At 57.6% G+C, this 21182-nt stretch overlaps 6 protein-coding genes across 6 annotated transcripts; 2 read left to right on the top strand and 4 right to left on the bottom strand.

Moving 5' to 3' along the window:
- Positions 1–257: 257 nt before the first annotated feature.
- Positions 258–1613, bottom strand: VTN31DRAFT_5971 (uncharacterized protein; the record flags this gene model as incomplete). Its single annotated transcript, XM_069406529.1, has 4 exons — positions 258–929; positions 989–1075; positions 1142–1284; positions 1340–1613. The coding sequence occupies 4 exons, from the start codon at positions 1611–1613 to the stop codon at positions 258–260; spliced, it is 1176 nt and encodes a 391-aa protein (XP_069259053.1).
- A 357-nt stretch (positions 1614–1970) lies between these two features.
- Positions 1971–3600, top strand: VTN31DRAFT_5970 (uncharacterized protein; the record flags this gene model as incomplete). Its single annotated transcript, XM_069406528.1, has 3 exons — positions 1971–2246; positions 2309–2380; positions 2440–3600. The coding sequence occupies 3 exons, from the start codon at positions 1971–1973 to the stop codon at positions 3598–3600; spliced, it is 1509 nt and encodes a 502-aa protein (XP_069259052.1).
- A 265-nt stretch (positions 3601–3865) lies between these two features.
- VTN31DRAFT_5969 (uncharacterized protein) lies at positions 3866–10364 on the bottom strand (the record flags this gene model as incomplete). Its single annotated transcript, XM_069406526.1, has 4 exons — positions 3866–3979; positions 4057–5994; positions 6117–9643; positions 10271–10364. 4 exons carry the CDS (start codon positions 10362–10364, stop codon positions 3866–3868), a joined length of 5673 nt encoding a protein of 1890 aa, XP_069259051.1.
- A 961-nt stretch (positions 10365–11325) lies between these two features.
- Positions 11326–13619, bottom strand: VTN31DRAFT_5968 (uncharacterized protein; the record flags this gene model as incomplete). The annotated part of the gene is made up of 6 exons (XM_069406525.1): positions 11326–11385; positions 11447–11721; positions 11778–11907; positions 11962–12222; positions 12286–13521; positions 13602–13619. The coding sequence occupies 6 exons, from the start codon at positions 13617–13619 to the stop codon at positions 11326–11328; spliced, it is 1980 nt and encodes a 659-aa protein (XP_069259050.1).
- Positions 13620–15618: 1999 nt separating this feature from the next.
- Positions 15619–16559, bottom strand: VTN31DRAFT_5967 (uncharacterized protein; the record flags this gene model as incomplete). Its single annotated transcript, XM_069406524.1, has 2 exons — positions 15619–16355; positions 16427–16559. The coding sequence occupies 2 exons, from the start codon at positions 16557–16559 to the stop codon at positions 15619–15621; spliced, it is 870 nt and encodes a 289-aa protein (XP_069259049.1).
- A 787-nt stretch (positions 16560–17346) lies between these two features.
- VTN31DRAFT_5966 (uncharacterized protein) lies at positions 17347–20958 on the top strand (the record flags this gene model as incomplete). Its single annotated transcript, XM_069406523.1, has 5 exons — positions 17347–17613; positions 17682–17717; positions 17774–18148; positions 18203–19690; positions 19735–20958. 5 exons carry the CDS (start codon positions 17347–17349, stop codon positions 20956–20958), a joined length of 3390 nt encoding a protein of 1129 aa, XP_069259048.1.
- Between the last annotated feature and the right edge of the window lie 224 nt (positions 20959–21182).

Here is a 21182-nt window from a genome sequence, read left to right as displayed (position 1 = left end):
ATTGCCTGATACCATGCCTGTCGCTGCGGTTCTATCTTTGCATGCATGCACTATGTACAATAGCTGATGCAATGAATGTCTGGGAAATATGAATGGTTGAATGGAGGAAGAAAAATAATGATTAAAAAAAAAGGCTATGTCGTAACTTGTGCAAAGCAAATGCGAGACCCAGACAAGCATCTATATTCTATTCCCTCATACCCATGTCTATATACACAAGAAATCAGAACAATATACCGAAAGTACTACCTACCTATTCACAGAACCAAGCCCTCCTTCCAACCAACCCTCCTCGCCACAAACCTTGCAACAAAGACCAACCCCAGTAGGGTCGGTACCTCGATCAGCGGACCCACCGTCGCCGCCAACGCCTGATCACTATTCTCGCCAAATGTCGCGATCGCCACCGCAATGGCCAACTCGAAATTGTTACTGGCGGCGGTGAAGCTCTGCGTCGCAGCAACGGGGTAGTCGAACCCTAACCGGTACGTCACGAGCAGTGTGACGGCGAAAATAACGGTGAAATAGACGACGAGCGGCGCCGCGACGCGCACGACGGAGACAATCTGGTGAACAACCTGTCTGCCCTGTGCGGCGAAGAGCACAATGATGGTGAACAATAGCCCGATGAGGGAGAGCGGGCTGATGAGTGGGATGAAGCGACGGTCGTAGAACCGCGGGCCGAGGGTGCGAGGGTGCCGCAGTACCACGCGGGTGACGACCGCGGCGCCCATGGGGATCCCCAGGAAGACGCCGACGCTTTTGGCGACGAGGGCGTAGGAGAAGCCGGGGGAGTGGTCGCCGCTGATGACGTCCAGGAAGAGGACGGCCAGGGGCGCGAAGAGGACCATTTGCAGGAGAGAGTTGATGGCGACGAGGATCGCGCAGTATTCGTTGTCGCCGCCGGCGAGACCGGTCCAGATGAGGACCTTGTCAGGTTCGTTTTAGCTTGGGGTTTTGATCAATGTGTGATTGTGGGAGGATTTACCATGGCAATGCACCGAGCTAGCCCGACGATAATGAGACCGGCTCGTAGTTCTGGCTCATCGGGGAGAAACGCCCATGCCAATGCGAGCTGAACAATAAATGTCAGAGAAAGAAAAGAAAAAAAGATCTCTACAAGCAGGAGGAAGAGGGGTACCATGAAGAGCGGCGCAACGATCCAGTTCACCACAAGACTGAACCCAATCTGCACCCACACGCGCCGAAATCGAAAGATCTCATGCAAGGACTCATACCGCACCTTGCAGAGAATTGGATACATCATGACCAAAAGGCCGATCGCTGGGAAAAATCCCATCAGCAATCATGGCCGTCATGAACGAGGGATTCCACCCACCAATAGGAACCGATACACCCACCAATTTCCCCCGGTCCAGCGCGCGCTGCATCTCGGGAACGAAGTTGCCCAAGATGATGCCAATCGCCATGGCCAGAAGAATCCATACCGCGAGGAAACGGTCGAGCAGGCCGAGCTTCTTGAACGCGGACTGCGGCCCAGGTCCATCGCAGGCGGCACAGGAAGGACTTGCTTGCTGTTGTTGCTGCTGCTTCTCCGGATCCGCCGCTACCGGCGCCGGGTCCGCCGAACCGGATCTGTCTGTTTCTGCCATTTCTTGCTATCGCATGGTGAGCAGATTACTTGTGAAATGGTGAACAGATCTTTCAAAGAGCATTTCCTGCATGTTCCTTTCTCATTGTACGGAAAGTAACTACCTAGGTATGTGATTGGCTGAAGCCAGGAAAGTTCATCATGCCAAGCCGATCTTTTGCCATGCCAAGAACCTCTTACATAATTCATTTATCACGTGACTAGAATCCAACCAATCAGCGCGGCACCAAAATCATCCAGCCCGGAAAGTCCTCGTCGGGAACGGCCCAGCGCCAATAATCCATTTCAACAGTTCTGTCGAGCGACTTCTCGCACCGTTCTCACCGTTCGCTCCTGTTGAGCGCCGTTCGATCTCAAAATGATATCGCGAGCGACGGTTTCGTCGGCACCGTCTTTGGTGCAATTGTCGTCGCGGGCCTTCGCACCGACCGCCGCCGCCGCCCGCCAGACCACCCGCTCCTTCGCTACCGTGCAGGATGGTGCCGCGCCCAAGAAGCGGTCGTACGGTGGACTCAGAGACCAGGACCGCATCTTCACCAATCTCTACGGGCATCATGAGCCAGACTTGAAGACGGCCATGAAGTATGGCGATTGGTATCGGACCAAGGATATTATTCTGAAGGGGCATGATTGGGTGGGTAATACGTCGGCATGGTTCACCTCGGACGTTTAGGACTGACATTAAATACTGTGTAGCTCATTTCTGAGATCAAGGCCTCTGGGCTCCGTGGGCGAGGAGGTGCTGGTTTCCCCTCTGGCCTGAAATACGTGAGTGTTCTCTCCGCATTTGTTACATGGCCTTTTTAAAGAATAACCAACAAGGGTAGTCGTTTATGAACTTCAAAGACTGGGACAAGGACCCACGGCCGCGGTACCTCGTGGTCAACGCAGACGAGGGCGAGCCGGGCACGTGCAAGGACCGAGAAATCATGCGCAAGGACCCGCATAAGCTGATTGAGGGATGTCTGGTCGTCGGGCGGGCGATGAACGCCAACGCGGCGTACATCTACATCCGCGGAGAATTCTACCACGAGGCGACCGTTTTGCAGCGGGCGATCAACGAGGCGTACCAGGCCGGGCTGATCGGGAAGAACGCGTGCGGGTCTGGGTACGACTTTGACGTGTACCTGCACCGGGGTGCGGGTGCATACGTCTGCGGAGAGGAGACATCGCTGATCGAGTCGCTGGAGGGCAAGGCCGGCAAGCCGCGGTTGAAGCCGCCGTTCCCTGCGGCCGTCGGCCTGTTCGGGTGCCCCAGCACGGTGACGAACGTGGAGACGGTGGCTGTTGTCCCGACGATCATGCGGCGCGGCGCGAGCTGGTTCGCGAGCTTCGGGCGGGAGCGCAACTCGGGCACCAAGCTCTTCTGCATCTCGGGCCACGTCAACAACCCATGCACCGTCGAGGAGGAGATGTCGATCCCGCTGCGAGAGCTGATCGAGCGGCACTGCGGCGGCGTGCGCGGCGGCTGGGACAACCTGCTGGCGGTCATCCCCGGCGGGTCCTCAACCCCGATCCTTCCCAAGCACATCTGCGATGACGTGCTGATGGATTTCGACGCGCTCAAGGACGTGCAGAGCGGCCTGGGCACCGCCGCCGTCATCGTCATGGACAAGTCCACCGACGTGGTCCGCGCCATCTCCCGCCTCTCCCAATTCTACCGCCACGAGAGCTGCGGCCAGTGCACCCCTTGCCGCGAGGGCAGCAAATGGACCCAGCAGATCATGGCCCGGCTCGAGAAAGGCCAGGCCCGCTCCCGCGAAATCGACATGCTGCAGGAACTCACCAAGCAGGTCGAGGGCCACACCATCTGCGCGCTGGGCGAGGCGTTCGCCTGGCCGATCCAGGGCCTCATCCGCCATTTCCGTCCGGAACTGGAAGCCAGGATTAAGAAGTATGAGGAGGAGCATGGTGGCAAGCAGGCGTTTGCCGGTGGGTGGGCGCCGGGTTCGAGGGATGAGGGGAAGTTGATTGCTCCGGGGCAGTAGTTTTTATTTTTTTCGTTCGTTCGTTCCTTGATTCTAGAGAATTATGTATGTACCTTACTGTACTAAAAAAGAGTTTTGTCATTGTACAGTCGATTTCATTTCCTTTCTCTTTACTACTGTACTCGGGAAATACAATGAAGTAAAGAAAAGCAATTGTTGTCCATTCAACGCTAGCAAAGCAAACAAAACGAAAAAACGAATCAATCAATCGCACATTCTCAATCATGCACTCAATCCACAAAGTAGTCAATACTTAGGTAGCTAACTAAGACGCCCCCGCCATAACAATCTGATAATACTGCCGTCTAATCGCCGCCGTTTGCGCGACACGCGCATCGCCCGTCAATGGTAGGTTCAGGATGGAGGATAGTTCGATACCCTAATAAAAAAAAAGCATATTAGTAAATAACGTGTGTTCTTCTTTTTTCTTGTGCCGGGATGCATCGATGAACTTACGGGTTCCTCCTCACTTGCACACCACTGCGCCACCATTCGACTCATCTCCAGGAACGCCACCCGCTCGTACAAGCCCTCCGTGTCCGTGGCTGATTGCTGCTTGATCCGCTCGCCGACGGCGGCCAACGCGTGCACGAGACGACGCAGACTGGCGCGTTCGCGCCGGCGGTCGGTACTGCTGCTGCTGCTGCCGTTGCTGCCATTGCCGCTGGGTTTGAAGGCAGAGACAAGACGCAGAAAGTCCACGTAGATGGCGCCGCCGTTGGCCCATCCGCGGACCTTGCGTTCCGGCGCGTCGCCAAACCCGGCAAGCAGCTGCCGCAGCGTGGCGTAGTCCTGCTCCAGCACCGTCCGCGGCGCCACCGTGCGGCAGAACGTGCCGTGCGCCTCGTTCCAGTTCCTTGCGCGGATGAGATAGTCCACTTCGTGCGCGGCGTCGCCGTCCGCCCGCGCCCGCAGAGCCTTGGCCACCCAGATCCAGGCCTCGGGGATCTGCAGGTCGCGGACCAGGAACTCCCAGGTCGCGTCTGCCTGCGTGCCGTCCGCCGTTTGGGGTTCTGGAAGCTGCGCGGCGAAGTGCGCCAGTGCTTCCTTGATGCCGCGCTCCCGGTCAACGGCCCGCGACAGGTGCAGCAACACGAATAGCGCAGGCTCCATTTGGCCCTGCCCGATCAGCTCCCACGCGTAGTTCCACGTCAGCTGGTCCGCCCGTGCCGGGTCGACCGAGACGGCGTCACCAGCGATCGCGGTGAGCACCTGGTGCAGCTGGAACGACAGCCGGCTTGAGAGACGGTCGCCACTCACCGCCTCCGGGAGCAACGCGCCCGGGAACTCAACCTTGGACCCGGCGTTCATGCTCGCCGCATACACTTTGAGCAGCACCCACAGCGGCGACTCGCGCTCCCGCGCATTCGCATTCCCACGCAGCGTCGCGCGGTCCGCCTCCAAGTGCGGCGGGAAGGGATACGCCGGCTCATCTCCCGTAGCCAAGTCCTCTGCGAACTTCTTGACCGCCGCCTCGATGGGCATGTTGTCCGAAATGCCGTACCACAGCCGCAGCCCAAAGGCCTGGAACCAATCCAGATTGAATCGCTCCGACAGGCTGAAAGTCGACGCCCGATCCTCCACCGCACCAGTCGGACGTCCCTCGCTGCGCAACGCATTGCCCGCGAGAAGCTCGTACAGCGCTCGAATAGGCTCACTGATCTCCGAATACACTTTGTGCTCCTGCCACAAATCAATCTGCCCCCGCATGTCCTGGCGCGTGGTCTCGTCGCGGCCAATCTGCGCAATCAACGTGGCCAGGTGCAGGTTGCCACTTTCCATCAGGGTCTTGCACGCATCCTCCGTTCGATGAAATGTCAGCAAAAGGAATGCACGTTCCTCCGCAGTGATCGTATCCTCCAGCGCCTGTGCATGCTTCTGCCGGATGATACCTTCCAGGAGCCGACTCAGGCGATCCTTCTTGATCCGGTGGAGTAACTTCTTCCGCAGCGCAGCGGGCACGCCGGCCGAGATGTCATCCTCGACGTCATCGTTGAACAACAGCTCGACTAGTTGCCAGGTCCGGCGCTCGTTCTCAACTTTTGCGGTCGGTCCGTTGGCAAGCTGGATGAACGACCGGAAATCTGGCTTGGAGTAGCGTGCATACGGCACCCCATCGACGACACGGACGACGGTCTGCCGCCGATGAGCTTCCAGGATATCGGTTGACTCTGGCTTTGTGCCAAATTCGCGCACATCAACTTCATCATACACGGTACGCTTCTCCCACGGTCCATCAGATACCTCACGCCGACTCATAGGGTCTTCATTAATCGTGATCAGTGAATCGGCCGGTCCCCATCGAGGCTTGCGAGTCTGGTGAAAGATGGCGTCATTTCCGCTCAATTGGTTGGTGCTACTAGCGAACGTCTTGGGCGTCTTCGAATACGGCCACTGTAAGAACCACATTGTTTAGCTCAGAACTCGTTCAATTTCAGGTGCTAGCCTAAGTGAAGAAAAAAAGAAAATAAAACCTAGATACAGGCAGTAGACAACACGTTTGTAGGGGAACAAACCTCGAGATCCTTTCTCTGTCCCTTCTTCGGCGACTTCCCAACCTTCGCGGGCGACTGCGAAAACAAGGAATTCATCAAGTCAATGCTGGTCGTAAACGTCTTTGGGCCGCGTGCGGACGTAGGGCGTTGTTGGCCATCGTCCTCTTCCTCTTCCTCGCGGTCGGCAAACACCTCGGCCTGCCTTTGACGCAAGGCGTCCCGGTCTTGTTTCCTCGGGCTGATGGTGCGCTGCAGCTGCTCCGCCCAATCACCGCTGAGGTCCAGGCGCGGCTTGGTGGGCGTGCCAAAACGCCGAGAGTTGAGCGCACTGCGGGTACGGTCGTCCTGCTCCACGGTGGGACGAGGAGCGGTCGGAAAGGAGCCCGCAATCTCCATTTCCGTGTCCTCATCCGGTCCAACTTCCGACTGGCTCTCCGTCTCACCGCCACGTTCAGTTGAACCCGCGGAGCCATCCTCTAAAAAAGACCCTTGCTCTTCCGCCTCATCCGCAGACCCCATGTCTTCATCCTCGATCGCACCGGGCACTTGAATCTTGCGTTTCTTGAACTCAAACGTGTCGTCCTCCACCCCGGCCGTGGACCCGACGAACGAATCTTCTATCGAGAAGCTCACGTCCAGATCGGACGTGAACGTGTTATCGGAAGATTGGCGACCGGAGAGCTCAGGCTTGGGAGTCGGAGTGTCAGGACCCGCACTCAGCGTGCTTTGATTCATGCTCTCACCTTCTTCGTCTTCATAGTCCAGCCCGTACGTCGTGAAGTGGGGAACGCGGAAAGTCCAGACGCCCGTCTGCTTCTCGTAGCTCACGAACTCAGTGTTAGTGACCTTGCGGAGACGGTCAATGTGCTTGTCAAACAGAGGGCCGCTGGTCACGTTGGTCGGCGCCTTCCGGTCACGGCCCCGCGGCCAAGAGTTCTCGATCCGCAGCGTCGAAGGGACGTTGAGACCCTTGCCAAGCGGTGGCTTTTGCGCCTCGTCGGGGTAGACGGTAATGGATCGCACCGAGATCTGCACGATTCCGCCCAGAATCTTGTCCAAGTCGACTGTGGTCAGGTCCACCGGCTGGTCAAACGTGACTTGGCCGCATGAGTGACGGCCCACGGTGAAGCCCTCCACGCGCTTCAACTGCTCGCGGCTGAGTTTCGCCAGCTCGGCACGCGACGGCTTCATCCAGTATTCGCCCGGCTGGGGGTCTTTCGAGGGGACCACGGGTGGGCTCTCGACACCATTCGGAGTCGCTTCGCCGTTCTCGGGGACAGTGGCCAGTTCGTTGCCCCGGACTTGCTCCATCTCCGACTGAGCCGTGCCATTGACTCCGTTGGGCGTCTTGGGCGTCTCTCCTCCTCCCTTCCGGATGGATCGCAAGAAGCCCAGCTCCTCCGCCGTGGGCGTCGGACTCTCGCTCTCAGTCCGGACAAGCGCGCCGTTGGTGGAGGAATCAAAGCTGACGCGTTTTTTCGACTTATCAGGCGTCTGCGACGACTCCTCGCCGTTCGTGATGGCGGCAGGTGAGGCGGACGGTCGCTGGAAAAGGTCCGTCCGCAGACTACGATCGATAGTCAGGCGTTTCAGGTTGCTGCCGTTGTATCGCGATGAGTTGCTCAGCGCGCCGGGAGCGAGAACACTATCGCTCTCGGGCTCAAACGATTTGCGCAGATTGCTGGTGGAGAAACTCTTGCCGAAGCTGCGCCCAAAGCTGCCGGTCGCACTTCCACCGCGCAGCGTGCTGGCACCCAAAAGGCTTCCGTTCAATGAGGACACGCTTGACGCACTGGCGGGGGTGCCGTAGGTTGAGTACGAGAAACCGTATCCCTGACGGCGAGGCGGGGTGATGAGACGGTTGGCGGCATTGGGCGTGATTTTGTGGATGGGCAACGGCGTACGCTGCTTCTGCTTCAGGCTTGCAGACAGCGGCGTGGCCAACGGACCGGGACTGGGTGCGTTTGGAGCCGGCAGCCCAGAGAAGATGGACTGACTGCCGTAGGGATTGCCTTCCAGCAAAGACGCCTGGAAGCTCCCAGGAGCCGGCTGCTGCTGTTGCGCCTGCTGCTGCTGGGGCTGCGTTTGCTGCTGCTGATTCTGCTGAAGGGACCCGAAAAGGCTGCCGCCGCCAAGACCGCCGCCTTGCTGCTGCTGGTTCTGACCACCAAAGAGCGACCCAGTGCCGGTTTGATTCGTGGTGCTGGACCCGAACAGCGAACCGCCACCGAACAAGCTCGGCTTCTGCTGCTGTTGTTGCTGTTGTTGATTTTGCGTGTTGCCAAAGAGGCTCGTGGTTCCAGTCTGATTGCTCTGAGTGCCGAAGCCACCAAAAGTAGACGTGCCCGTCGTGGTGTTGGTCGAGCCCAGGCCACCAAACAATCCACCGGGCTTTTGCTGCTGCTGCTGCCCGCCGAAAATCGACCCGGTGCCTTGCTGCTGATTTTGCTGTTGCTGGTTGTTCTGGCCAAAGAGGGAGCCGCCAGTGTTGGTGCTGCCAAAAAGGCCGCCTCCCGTCTGTTGTTGCGTGCCGGTACCGCCAAACAAAGGCTTATTCTGGTTCTGGTTTTGATTCTGGGTGCCAAAGCCACCGAATCCACCGGTTTGCTGTTGCTGCTGGCCGAAGGGCGTTGAAGTGGACGTCGTTCCAAATCCGCTGGTACCGGTGCTGGTGTTGGTGCCGAACCCACCAGAACCAAAACCACCCGTCGTGCCGCTACCGAACAAACCCTTGTTCTGCTGTTGCTGTTGATTGTTGCCAAACAGCGAAGTTCCCGACCCGAAGCCACCGGTGCCGGTGTTGCTGCCGAAACCGCCGGACGTAGCGGTGTTTCCGCCGAACAGGCTCGGCTGGGTGCTCGTGGACGTGCTGCCGAAAACGGAGGTGGCAGGCTTGTTCTGTCCGAACAATGAGGTCGAAGTCGAGGTCGAGCCGAAACCCCCGGTTGTTTGCTGCTGGGTACCGAAACCAGATGCCGCACTAGATGTAGTGCCGAAGCCGCCCGAACCAAAGCCAGAGCTAGTACCGAATCCAGTGCTACCGAACGCAGAACTTCCGAACGCGCCGGGCTGTCCGCTAGCATTGCCAAATCGGCGACCATGATTGTAGTCACCAAGGCGCAGCTCTTCGAAGGAGTAGCGCTGGTACGGCTGCATGTACGAAATACTCTGGTATACACTGGTCACGGTGGAGCCGGCATCTTTCTCGCTTACGGGATTGAAGGGGGTGCTAGCAGTGCCGTCTGACTGGGGAATGGCATTGCTGAAAGCGGTTCCCGAGCCGCCGAAACCAGTCGTCCCAGAGGACCCGAAACCAGTTCCCGAGCCGAAGCCAGTACCAGTACCGGTTCCAAAGCCGCTCGGCTTGCTCCCGAAACCACCGCCCGTGTTGGAGCTGCCAAAGCCGCCCGAGCCGAAGCCTCCAAACCCGGACCCTCCAGAAGTTGCAGTATTACCCCCGAACAAACTGCCCCCGCTCGTCGAAGTCGAGCCGAAACCGGTCCGATTCTGATTATTGCCAAACAACGATGTTTGATTTGATCCGAATCCTAAAGCAGGTTGTCAGCATTTATTTGCCCATATCATAACGTAATATTAAGCAAAGGCCCCGGCCGCGTAAGAGCTCCCGCTGTTCCTCGCATCCCTAGGAACGGCTGCTCCAAAGCGCATATTCAGCGGCCTGGAAGATAAGGTTGCCGGAGAGCCGGGGGGTGATTGTCGATTATGCGTCTCCAGCAATTCCCATTTTGACCAGTGTGACGGCCCAGTAGGGATAGAAAATGTCAAGAGAGAAAATAGAAAATAGATAGGCGGTTGGTCGAGACATACCGGAGCCAAAACCGCTAGAGGTATTACCGAAACCACCTCCAGTGTTGGAACCGAAACCGGTCGATCCAAAGCCTATACGCGACAGGAGACAGCGTTATCTTATCAGACAACTGATCACAGCTGGGTGTGTTCCATTGTGCGACTTGCGGTGCGAAATCGAACATCCAGCAAAAAAACATCCAGCTTGCCACCCGCCCCCGCTTGGACACCAGGACCTGATCGAGACTCGTCCCCGGTCGTATTGGAGCAGCTAATGTCCAAGGAAGCGAGGCCGCAGAAGCTCACACGACACGAGGGAGAAACATCCACGGAATTAGGCGATGCGAACGAAGAAAGAGGAAACCTACCTCCAGTGTTTGAACTTCCGAAACCACCAGAGCCGAACCCCGAGCTCTGCTGCTGGTTGTTTTGACCGAAGCCACCAAAGCCACCGAACGACATCGTTGCTGATGAGTTTCTTAATGCATTCGGTTAACGGATTTGGGGTACGCGACGATGCGTTGCAACGGATAGCAAATTAGACTCGAAAAGGCGGTAGAGCTGTCGGAATAGACGAGAAGGATAATGCCGAGAAAGGAAATAAAAAAACGAAAATGAGCAAGCAATCAAGAAATCAATGCAGTTTGTGGCAAAGAGCGCTGCCGTAGAAGTTGATGATCGTGACGCGCCGGCTATATTCTAGGAGCTCAGGCAAAGAAAAAAACACCTCGCCACGCCACGGCGCTGAAAAGCGGTGAAGCTGCGCGATACAACACGGGTAAGAGAACAGCAGTCTCGCTTAGCGCTCAAAGAGCGACGTCAGACAAGGGTAGAGACCGGCGAGGACGAGGGGGATAAAGGGAGACGCGCGAGGTCTAAATAAATGGGTTGGGAGGGAGAAAAAAAGGTCGAGCGAGGCGACGCTGGACTCGTCGCTTAATAATCTGATTAGTCAGTTTACAGTCAAGCTTGATTGGCGGCCTCAGGCAGACATTGGCAGCCTCCGGTCGGAGCACCCCCAGCCCGCGCCAACCACGAAAAGGAAAGACATGTGACCTTCTGACTCAGCAACGCTTGACAACCAATCACATTGCACGGAACTCTACTATGCAACTGTCGACTGAAGTCATTGAAGTCATTGGCATCAACGATTGACCTGTCTCAATTTGCGGAGATATGTTCGTAGGAAATGTATACTCCGTAGATGGCTGGTATTCAAACTAGACGCCTAAATAGAATGGACATTGACACACCACTCAATACAGCAGCAGTACTCCAAAGAGTCCAATCAGCGTTTTCATTACGAAGCCTCCCAACATGATACAACGGTGAGAGCAGTACAAGCAGACATGTACGCGATCTTTCCAAAAAAAAAAAAAAAGGAACCTGCAACTGTACAATCATCACGTTTCGGCAAGGTTTCTTACTTGCGCGAGGCCTTCACAGTAGCGATGACCTTCTCCACCACGCCAGGGTCCGACAGCTGTTTGGAGTCAGCGGAATCATGCATCACAAGCAAAGAGGGGGAAAGCTCGGCACCATACCGTCGAGATATCGCCCAAACTGTCCTCCTCGCCACTCAGGACCTTTCGCAAGATTCGCCGCATGATCTTGCCACTTCGCGTCTTGGGCAGGTCATCAACAATGTAGACAGCCTTAGGCGCGGCGAAAGGCCCAATGGACTTGCGGACCTGCAAGATCAGGTCTTTGCGCAGCTGCTCGCTGGATTCATGTCCTGGCTTGAGGGACACGAACGCGTTCACGGCCTGACCCGTGAGTTCATCGGCAATGCCGACCACGGCGGCTTCGGCAACAGCCGCTGCAAACCAGGTTAGCGAGGACGGCTTGAATCGTTGTCGGAGGAAGGGGTCTTACCGTGCTCCAAGAGAGCAGCCTCAATTTCGGCCGTGGAGAGACGGTGACCGGAGACGTTGACGACGTCGTCCACTCGGCCACGGATCCAGTAGTAGCCGTCGCTGTCGCGAGCCGCACCGTCGCCGGTGAACTGGAAGCGAGAATCAGTAAGTGCATCGGATACGGAAGAAAGGCGTCAACGTACGTAGTATCCCTTGTAGACGTTGAGATACGTATCCATGTACCGCTGGTGCGCACCCCAAACGGTACGGGCCATGCTGGGCCAGGGCTTCTTGATCGCCAAGATACCCTCGACATCGTTGCCCTGCAGTTCCTGGCCGGAGACAGGGTCGATGATGGCGGGCTCGATGCCCAAGAACGGCAGGGTTGCACTGCCAGGCTTGGTGGGTGTTACACCACCCAGGGGGGTAATAATGTGCGAGCCCGTCTCCGTCTGCCAGTATGTCTAGAGAAACAATTAGCTCAAGAACCATACAAAGCCAAAAAAGAGGAGAAAAAAGAAACGTACGTCGATGATTTGGCACTTGGACTTGCCAACCACCTCGTAGTACCACTTCCAAACCTCTGCGGCAATGGGCTCGCCGACCGAGCCCAAGATGCGCAGGTGTTCCATGTTGTGGTGGACGTGCTGGTCGCCGGCGCGCTTGAGGAGACGCAGCGCGGTCGGAGCGACGTAGAACTGCGTGACCTTGTGCTTCTCGATCACATCCCAGTAACGCGAGAAGTTGGGGTATGCGGGGGTGCTCTCGAAGACCACCGTCGTGGCTCCCAGAAGCAAGGGCGCGTAGACGACATACGTGTGGCCGGTAATCCAGCCGACGTCACCGCCGCAGAAGAAGCGGTCGTCGTCGTGGATGTCGAAGACATACTTGCCCGTGGCGGCGGCACCCACCAGATAGCCCGCGGTCGTGTGCATGACGCCCTTGGGCTTGCCGGTCGAGCCCGAGGTGTAGAGCAGGAAGAGCGGGTCCTCCGAGTCAACCGGCTCCGGGGGGATGTAGTTGGGATACTTGGTCACCTCGTCGTGCCACCAGAGGTCTCGGCCGTTGGTCCACGGCACCTCGGAGCCGGTGCGCTTGAAGACGATCACGTTGCGCACGTTGGGGCACTGCTTGAGGGCCTCATCGACGATTCTCTTGGTGCCGATGACTTTGCCACCACGGCGGCCCTCGTCGGTGGTGATGATGATCCTGGAATCGGCATCGAGCACGCGGTCACGCAGCGAATCGGACGAGAAGCCCGCGAAGATGACCGAGTGCACGGCGCCGATCCGAACGCAGGCGAGGAACGCCACCAGCGCTTCGGGGATCATGGGCAGGTAGATGGCGACGGTGTCGCCCTTGCGCACGCCGAGCGACTTCAGGACCCAGGCCAGCTTGGAGACCTGGCGCAGCAGCTCGCCGTAGGTGATGGTGCGGCCCTCCCCGGGCTCGTCGGCCTCGTAGATGATGGCCGGCTTGTTGGGGTTCTTGATGGCATGGCGGTCGACGCAGTTGAAGGAGGCGTTCAGACGGCCACCGATAAACCAGGCGTTGTCGCCATTCTCGAACGAGCCGGCATGGGTGGTGTGGAAATCCTTGTCGAAGGTGAGCAGCTCGCGCGCCGTCCGAGCCCAAAAGGCATCAGGGTCTCGAATCGACTCCTCGTAGAGCTTCTTGTACTCCTCGAGCCCACTCAGGTGCGGGCGGGTGGGGTGGTTTTCAGTGAATTCTTTCGGGACTGGGAACTTCTCGGCGTGATGGGACTGTGATGTATATATGCGCAGCGGGCGTTAGCGACGTTTTGCGGCATGCAAAAGGACCCATTGCTTCTTCTTCTTCTTACCACGTCACCGTCGGCCATTGTGCGACGAACTTCTGAAAATGTTGAGGGCGATTCCAGACAGATCTAACGCTACCGTCAGCCACGGAAACCTCTGCGAGACCGGCCGGGGCGGGCGAGAAAAGGCTGCCTCTGCCTCTGGCCACAATGGCTGGTTCGTCCCGGATCCTACCTCGAAAGCGACTTCAATTGGTCCAATTGGGGACGGCGAAAAATTTGCTATGTGCTAAACACAGCGATTTGCGTGATGGATCAAAGAAAAAAAACAAAAGAGATGTACAGACGAGCTACACCCCGAACGGCCGTGCGCAACGAAGAGGGACCGGAGAGCGGGGAGGAGGAAGAGAGGAGAGGAGAGGTTGCAAGTCGAAGCGCGTGCAAGGGCAAGGAACCGGTTAATAACAGGGATCCAAAAACCAGAACAGAGGGGCGAGTGGGCGGTCGATGACGCTGCTGGGGAATTCTACTACTATTCCCTATATATTTGCGCGACGGGTTTCCGGCATCCAGCTACTCCCTACTGAACACTCAGGGTGGTTCACCTCCGGCCATGCGGGGACTTCCGTTGCTCCGGACTGCCTACATACAAGTCATGGTCCCGATTCGGAAGAGCAGTGTCCACTGAGAGACTTCTGCAGGCGGATGATTGGTTTCGCCATCTGACAGATGCCCACAATGAACGAGTGGACGAAGCCTCTCCATGCGACTCGATCAATCAAGTCGAATTTTTCCCCGTGGGCGTTGGCAAGGGAACCCCAGCCAGGGGAGGGCCTTCGCGTTCAGCTTGGGGTTTGGACTTTGGAGGAGCGGGGCAGTCGGCCAGCCTCGGGGTGGGAGAAAGCTCGCTAAGTTTCCCGCTAAAAGCGTCAACTGCTTTAACGGGCGGAGCGCTAAGAAATCCTAAGCAATCCCCATTCCGGCGTTCCCCAGATGAAAGTCTCCAAGGGTTGCAAAGCGGGCGGCTCTGATTGGAGCAGCCGAGAAGTCATGGGACTGTTGATCCGTGCGAACATGCGAGGGGCAGATTGGCCGCATGGCCGGCATGGCCTTGCAGCGAGCTTCGGAGAGAAAAGTTGGTGGCTTTGCCTGATGAAACAGGTTGCTACATACATAGTACATACAACATACAATTCCACTTGACCGGAGGACACGGTGATGTCTCTGGAAGAGATAATAAAAATGCTCTGTCTTCTCCCAGAACACGGTGCAGTGCGTCTAGAATCAGACCGATCCATTGCCAATAGTTAGATAATTGCGCAATTTCGGTGAAGCGGTGATGTTATCGGCCCCGTTGATGCCGGCGTTGCTGGTCACTTGGACACGGTCTGGTTGAAAAAGAAGCCTTCGCACGGTCTGGAGATTCCTTGCTCCAAGAGTCTGGGCGATGTTGAAGCCAGTTACAGCCGTGTTTTGAAGAGAGCGATTTCTCTCAACCGGACGAGTAGGATGACGTTGCAGTCCAGGGTTACCCGGTTAGGGCCAAACCCCAAGCGAGGGCCCAAATCCCAATGTGACCGGGTAATTATCTCCTTCCCCGAAAGGAAATAGAAGAGTAATTCATGTAAGTTACAGTACCTCTTTTCCCCGGAGATGGAACAGCTGGGGACAATGCAGGGGCCTCGGTTGCACCATTCGTCCAATCGTGTCCAGATACTGATTTTCCAGCTGATTACCAAATCCATCCAGCTGGTCCGTTTTTGCCGAGTGTCCAAATACAGTAATTACCTCCCTACACAACTTCCTCATGAATGGTCTTCGGTCAAAAGAGAGTTTGGCTCAGGGTCTCCAAAAAAAAGTCTCCTGCACGGTGGCGGTTGGACTGAACTTCCAGAACCCGACGGACCCGACCATGAATCAAGTAGAGTTGATGGATAGGAGCTCCCAAATCCGCGGACAGGCACGGAGACTACGGATTGTTGAACTTGGTTATCGGAAATTCGGATGGCTGTCAGCCTGTCAGGAACGGACATATCCAGAAGTCATGGATTATTAGGATTAGGGTTAGGAACATCTATCCCTTCTAACCACTAATAGCAACCCCTTGCCCCCCTCCCGTCCACCACTGTCGAACCCCAAGGACAAACACCACGATGCTCAGGTCCTGCACTGCATGCCGCAAGGTCTGCTGCACGGCCGTCCCCCGGTCCGTGTGCGCGGACCCCAGGAGCAGGCGAGCAGCACCCAGGGCGAGCTCCCCGGTTGCCAGAATCGTCCATGGATTCTGCGCCGTAGCAGGGGGCGGGGGGTTGCTGCCAAACGTGGCCAGCGAGGACCACCAGAGGAACAGGGAGTAGAGGCCCACCAGCAGCGCGAAGATCGCGTGGCCTAGCCGCCATCGCCATTCCGCTTGCCGCGCTTCCGGCGACGGCGGCTCCCGCCGTGCTCGCCCCAGCAGCGATTTGGAGAGGAACGGCGGCAGACCAAGCGCAGCGCTCAGATCGTCGGGTCGCAGACCGGTCTGAGGCCCCATGTCGGATCCCGGCGCTGTGTTCTCCGCGCCCGGGAGGCCGCCCATCATCGCGCTGAGCAGCTTCAGCATCGGATCCTGCTCGACTTTCTGCTGTTCCTGTTGTTGCGGTGGATGGGCCCGCAAAAGCGCGCGCAGATACTCCTGCTGCGCTCGGATGTTCTCGGGAGAGTCGCCGTCGGCACTCGGCGGCGGTGGCGCGACTGCCGGTTTCGGTGCCGCTTGGGTCGGCGGTTCAGGAACGTTGCCGGCGGTCTCCGGAGCTGGTCGAGGGGAGGCATCTTCGCGGGCTATTTCAAAAGTGCTGGTCAGTTCTGGTCGCGGTTATGGATCCAGGGGATTGGACCGGTCAGACTCCTACCGCTTACTGGTCGCCCACTCAAGCTGGTGATCTTGTCCAACCGCGCGCTTCCTCCTTCCCGGATTTTGGCCTCACGGCGTTCGCGACGGCGACGCGCCGCCTGCTGCGCAGGCGATTCCTCTGCAGATGACATGACCAAACAAGCGTAATCACCGAAATCAAGCAAAGAAAAACCACGACCGTTGTGGTGACTGTTCGTAGGAACAAGCTGTACTGAGTTGGACAGTTGACGTGGAAGCCCACGGGTGAGGTTGATGCAAACCAACCAAACTTTCGAAGCCGGGGACCAATCACGTGTGAGTGCCAGTAAGGTGCTTAACCCGATTAGGCTAGCCTCAGCATGTGATGATCAAGCTCAGACCTGCCCTAAACCCTGAGCCCTAGGTCAGGCCTAAGCATTTCATCCAACTCTCTCCAACTCCATCAAGCATGCCAAAGTAGCATCGACTAGTAAACAGAGTGCTATCTGCGCGCAAAACCAATGTCTGCGTTGATTGCATTGATTCTCCCAAGCACAACAACATGAGGCTCCCATTCATTCATTCATTTGTACGCAGTACTCCGTACCTACTGTACATGGGATTACTGCTTCCGGTCTCTCATCACGGTCCATGACGCAGGCCGTCTTGGATCTAGCTTTGGCTGGCCCAAGCAGGATCTTCAGCATCTGCCAGTCCACCATGGAACCCTCTGGCCGGCCAGGGCTACCATTGGCCATGGCGGCTCTAGCGCCTGACAGCCAGCTTTGGCCAGTAATACTACACTCTAGGTTGTACATACCTACCTACCTACATACATAGTAGGCATGACGTAATGATCCTGGGGTCCCGTTTCTATATGAGAGAGAGAGATGGAAGGAGCTTCTCTGTGCTAACGCCCGCAGTTGCCTTTTGCTGCAATCTGAGCTCGCTCCTTCCACAATGGCACAGCAACACGGCCCGGCCGCCCATTGGAGCGCGCAGAACCCTATCCCCACCATCCAGCAGTTTGTTCAGAATCTCGACAAAAACAAGAAGGAGCGCGACCGCCGCATCGACGAGGAAACCCGGCAGCGGCAGGAGCCACCCGAGCGACCCTATGCGGGAAAGAAGTCCAATGCTCGTCAGGTGACTGATCCGGTCACGGGACGCGACATTGAGATTGAGGATGTGGGCAAGGAGCATATGAAGAGCGTGGAGGATCCCCAGGTGCGCTGTAGCAGAGAGAAAGAGAGAGGGAGGGAGGAGAAAAAGAAGTCAAGGTTAACGAAATGTAGTTGACCGTGCCGAATGCAAACCTGGGAAAGCAAACCGTATGTGGTACCTGGATCCACGAGTCGACAAAGTCGAGGACACTGATGTGCTCCAGGATTTCAGCACCGATGCCTCGCAGTCCCTGGAAGAGTACAAGTATAAGCAGGATATGACGGCACCGCCGGAGCCAATGGCCCTCGGCACCACCACGGACGTGCCCGTCCGCGGGACAAAGACCAATGTGCTCTTTCATCCCACCCCAACGACCAGCTACCAGCCCATGTTCGATGAGCTGGAGCGGCGAGCAACCGGACTGTCCGTGGGCATCGTGGTCGCCGTCGTGGTCTTGGGCCAGGCCTTTGGCGGCTCGCTCTGGGGCCTGATCCCGCTGGCGGCCTGTCTGGCGTCGGGCGTGTACCTCTGGATGAAGGAAGTCGTTCGCAGCGGAAAGGAGCTGGAATGGAAGAGCGAGAAGCTGCGCGGTCAGACGGTGGGCGTGATCGCCCCAAGTAATGCGATGATTTCAAGTGCTGATCGCCGCCAGGCAACCGTTAATCTGCTGCCCGAGTCGGTAGAGTGGCTCAATGCCTTTCTGGGAGTAACCTGGGGACTTCTCAACCCGGAAATGCTCGCGGGCGTCGCAGACACCTTGGAAGATGTGATGCAAGCATCGGTTCCCGGAATCATTGAGAACGTGCGGGTCGCCGAGATTGACCAGGGCAACAACCCGATTCGAATCCTGAGCATACGCTCCCTGCCCGACGAGCATGTCGAGGACCTGAAACGCAACGCCAAAGAGGAGAACCGAAAACACAAGGACCCCGAAGCCGCGGCGGCCGACAGCGAGGGCGGCGAGTACTACAACTTTGAGGTGTCGTTTGCCTACCATGCCGAGCCGAGCGGGCCGAGTGCCTCAGCCAAGGCACGAAACATGCACATGCATCTCGTGTTCTATCTCGGAGTCAAGGGCCTGTTTGGCGTGCCGTTCCCCGTCTTCGCCGAGCTGATGGAGTTGGTCGGCACGGTGCGCCTCCGGCTGCAGATGACGCCCGAGCCGCCGTTTGCCAAGTCGCTGACATTTAGCCTGATGGGCCTGCCGCATGTGCAGGCGGGCTGTGTGCCGCTGGTCAAGAAGGGGGTCAACATTCTGAACCTGCCGCTCATCTCCAACTTTGTCAACTCCGCCATTGGCGCTGCGGCGAGTCTGTACGTCGCGCCCAAGTCGATGTCGCTCGATCTCAGCATGATGCTGAAGGGAGACGACATCCAGAAAGACACCCTGGCGCTTGGAGTGGTCTGGGTGCGGATCCACCGTGCCATCGGTTTGAGCAAGCAGGACAAGCGTGGCAGCGACGGCGGCGGCAGCGATCCATACATCAACCTGTCGTTTTCCAAGTATGGCAAGCCGATGTACTGCACGCGCGTGATCACGGACGATCTCAACCCGGTGTGGGAGGAGTCGGCGGCGCTGCTGGTCAACCCCGAGTACATCAAAGCGGACGAGCGGTTGAGCGTGGAGCTGTGGGACTCTGACCGCAACACGGCGGACGACATTGTGGGCAAGATCGAGGTATCGTTGCAGAAGATGATCCAGCATCCAGGCAAGATGTACCAGCAGGTGTCGCAGCTTCAGGGAATGGATGAAGGCAGCAGCATGCCCGGCGAGCTGCACTGGGAGGTTGGTTATTTTGGCAAGCCGCGGCTGCGCCCGGAGATGCGAACAGATGGGAGGAACAAGCGGCTGCCGGAGACACTCCGAGATGAGCCGTCACTGCAGGACGAGAAGGGCGTGATCACTACAGAAGAGGAGGACGCGGTGACGCACACGCCGCCAGATCCTCTCTGGCCGAGTGGTATTTGCAGCATTGTCGTGCATCAGATTGTCAATCTGCAGCTGGTCAACATCAAGGGCACCCAAGGCAGCCGCAAGGGCCATGAGTATGATCCGGCCAAGCCGTATGGCGAGAACACGGAAGAGCAGGGCGGGGATCTTCCTACAAGCTACTGCACCATTCTATTGAATGACGAATTGGTGAGTCCTACGTCTCATCAGAGGAGCAGATGTTGACTGTGCAGGTCTATCGAACCCGCGCCAAAGCCGTCAGCAGCAAGCCCATCTTCAACGCCGGCACCGAGCGTTTTGTCCGCGACTGGCGCTCCGCGCTGGTCACGGTCACGGTGCGGGACCAGCGGTACCGGGAACACGACCCCATTCTTGGGGTGGTTCCGCTCAAGCTGTCCGACATCATGCGGACAAGCTCGCAGGTGACGCGGTGGTATCCCCTGGACGGCGGGATTGGATTCGGCCGAGTCCGGATCTCGCTGCTGTTCCGCAGCGTCGAGACCAAGCTGCCTCCGCAGATGCTGGGCTGGGACGTGGGCACGTTTGAGTTTCGATCGGAGCAGATCACGCTGAAGGGGTATTCGCACAAAGTCAAGATTCGGCTGCGCACGGGGGGCAGCATGGGCAAGATCCCGCGGTCGGCATGCAAAACCGCCGGCGACGGAAACGCCAACATCGACTTTGCGTCCTTGCAGCAGCAAGTGCGTCTACCGGTCAAGCATCGATACCGGTCGCCGGTGGTCTTTGAGTTGCACACCCCGAGCAAGCGCGGCCCCGCGGCATACTCGGTGCTGTGGCTGCAGCACCTCGTCGACAACGAGGACACGCCGATCGACCTCCCCATCTGGACAACGCGGCGCGGCGACCGCCTCGTGCAGAACTACATCACGGAAGAAAACTACAAATCCCTGGGGCTGGAATCGCTGAGCGACCTGACCGAGGTCGGCCGCCTGCAGTTCACAGCGCGATTCGTGTCGGGAATGGATGAAAGCCACGGACAGTTTGTGATCGACAACGACACCCGCGAGACGTTTGAGACGTGGGAGGCGTGCGTGTCGGAGGGGGTCCGCCCGGCGCATGGTATCGCGCTGGAGGTGCCGGAGGAGACGCGAGCGCTGCATGAAAAGTCGCTCGTCGAGGGCCGGGACGTACTCCGGCAGGGTCAGCAGCCTCCTACTCCTCCTACTCCTCTGGCCAACGGATCCGCACGGAGCAGCAGCAGTTCCTCCGAGGAAACACTCTCCACAATGACGAGCTCTCCTGAAAAGACCGGAAACAAAGCCAACAAGCGCACCGAGCACCGCAAGCAGCGCGGGATGATGCAGTGGAAGCCGGCGCGTAACGCTGCCTTTGCCAAGCACGAGGCGCAGTTTGCGCTGGGTAAGGTCAAGGCGAAGCTGGGGATGAGTGGGTTGTCTGGCAGAGAACCCGATGTGGAGACGGAGACGGGAGGATAAAATCCATCATTCATTCATGACTTTGTGTATTATATGCATAAATACTTCGTAGTGTGAATTATGATTCATGATGAGAATCATTACAAGTAGGTATGTCCAATGATCATGACAAGATACCCAGCACCACAGGAACCAGCAAGATAAATATCACACCGTCGAATATATCCCATGAATGAAACACCAAGTAATAAAACACCATGTCAGAGAAAAGAAGCGATCGTACC

Source organism: Thermomyces dupontii (assembly GCF_041956625.1).
Source record: "Thermomyces dupontii strain NRRL 2155 unplaced genomic scaffold VTN31scaffold_6, whole genome shotgun sequence".
NCBI classification, from domain to species: domain Eukaryota; kingdom Fungi; phylum Ascomycota; class Eurotiomycetes; order Eurotiales; family Trichocomaceae; genus Thermomyces; species Thermomyces dupontii.
Note: the sequence above shows the minus strand (reverse complement) of the source record. Positions and strands in the feature narration are given on the sequence as shown.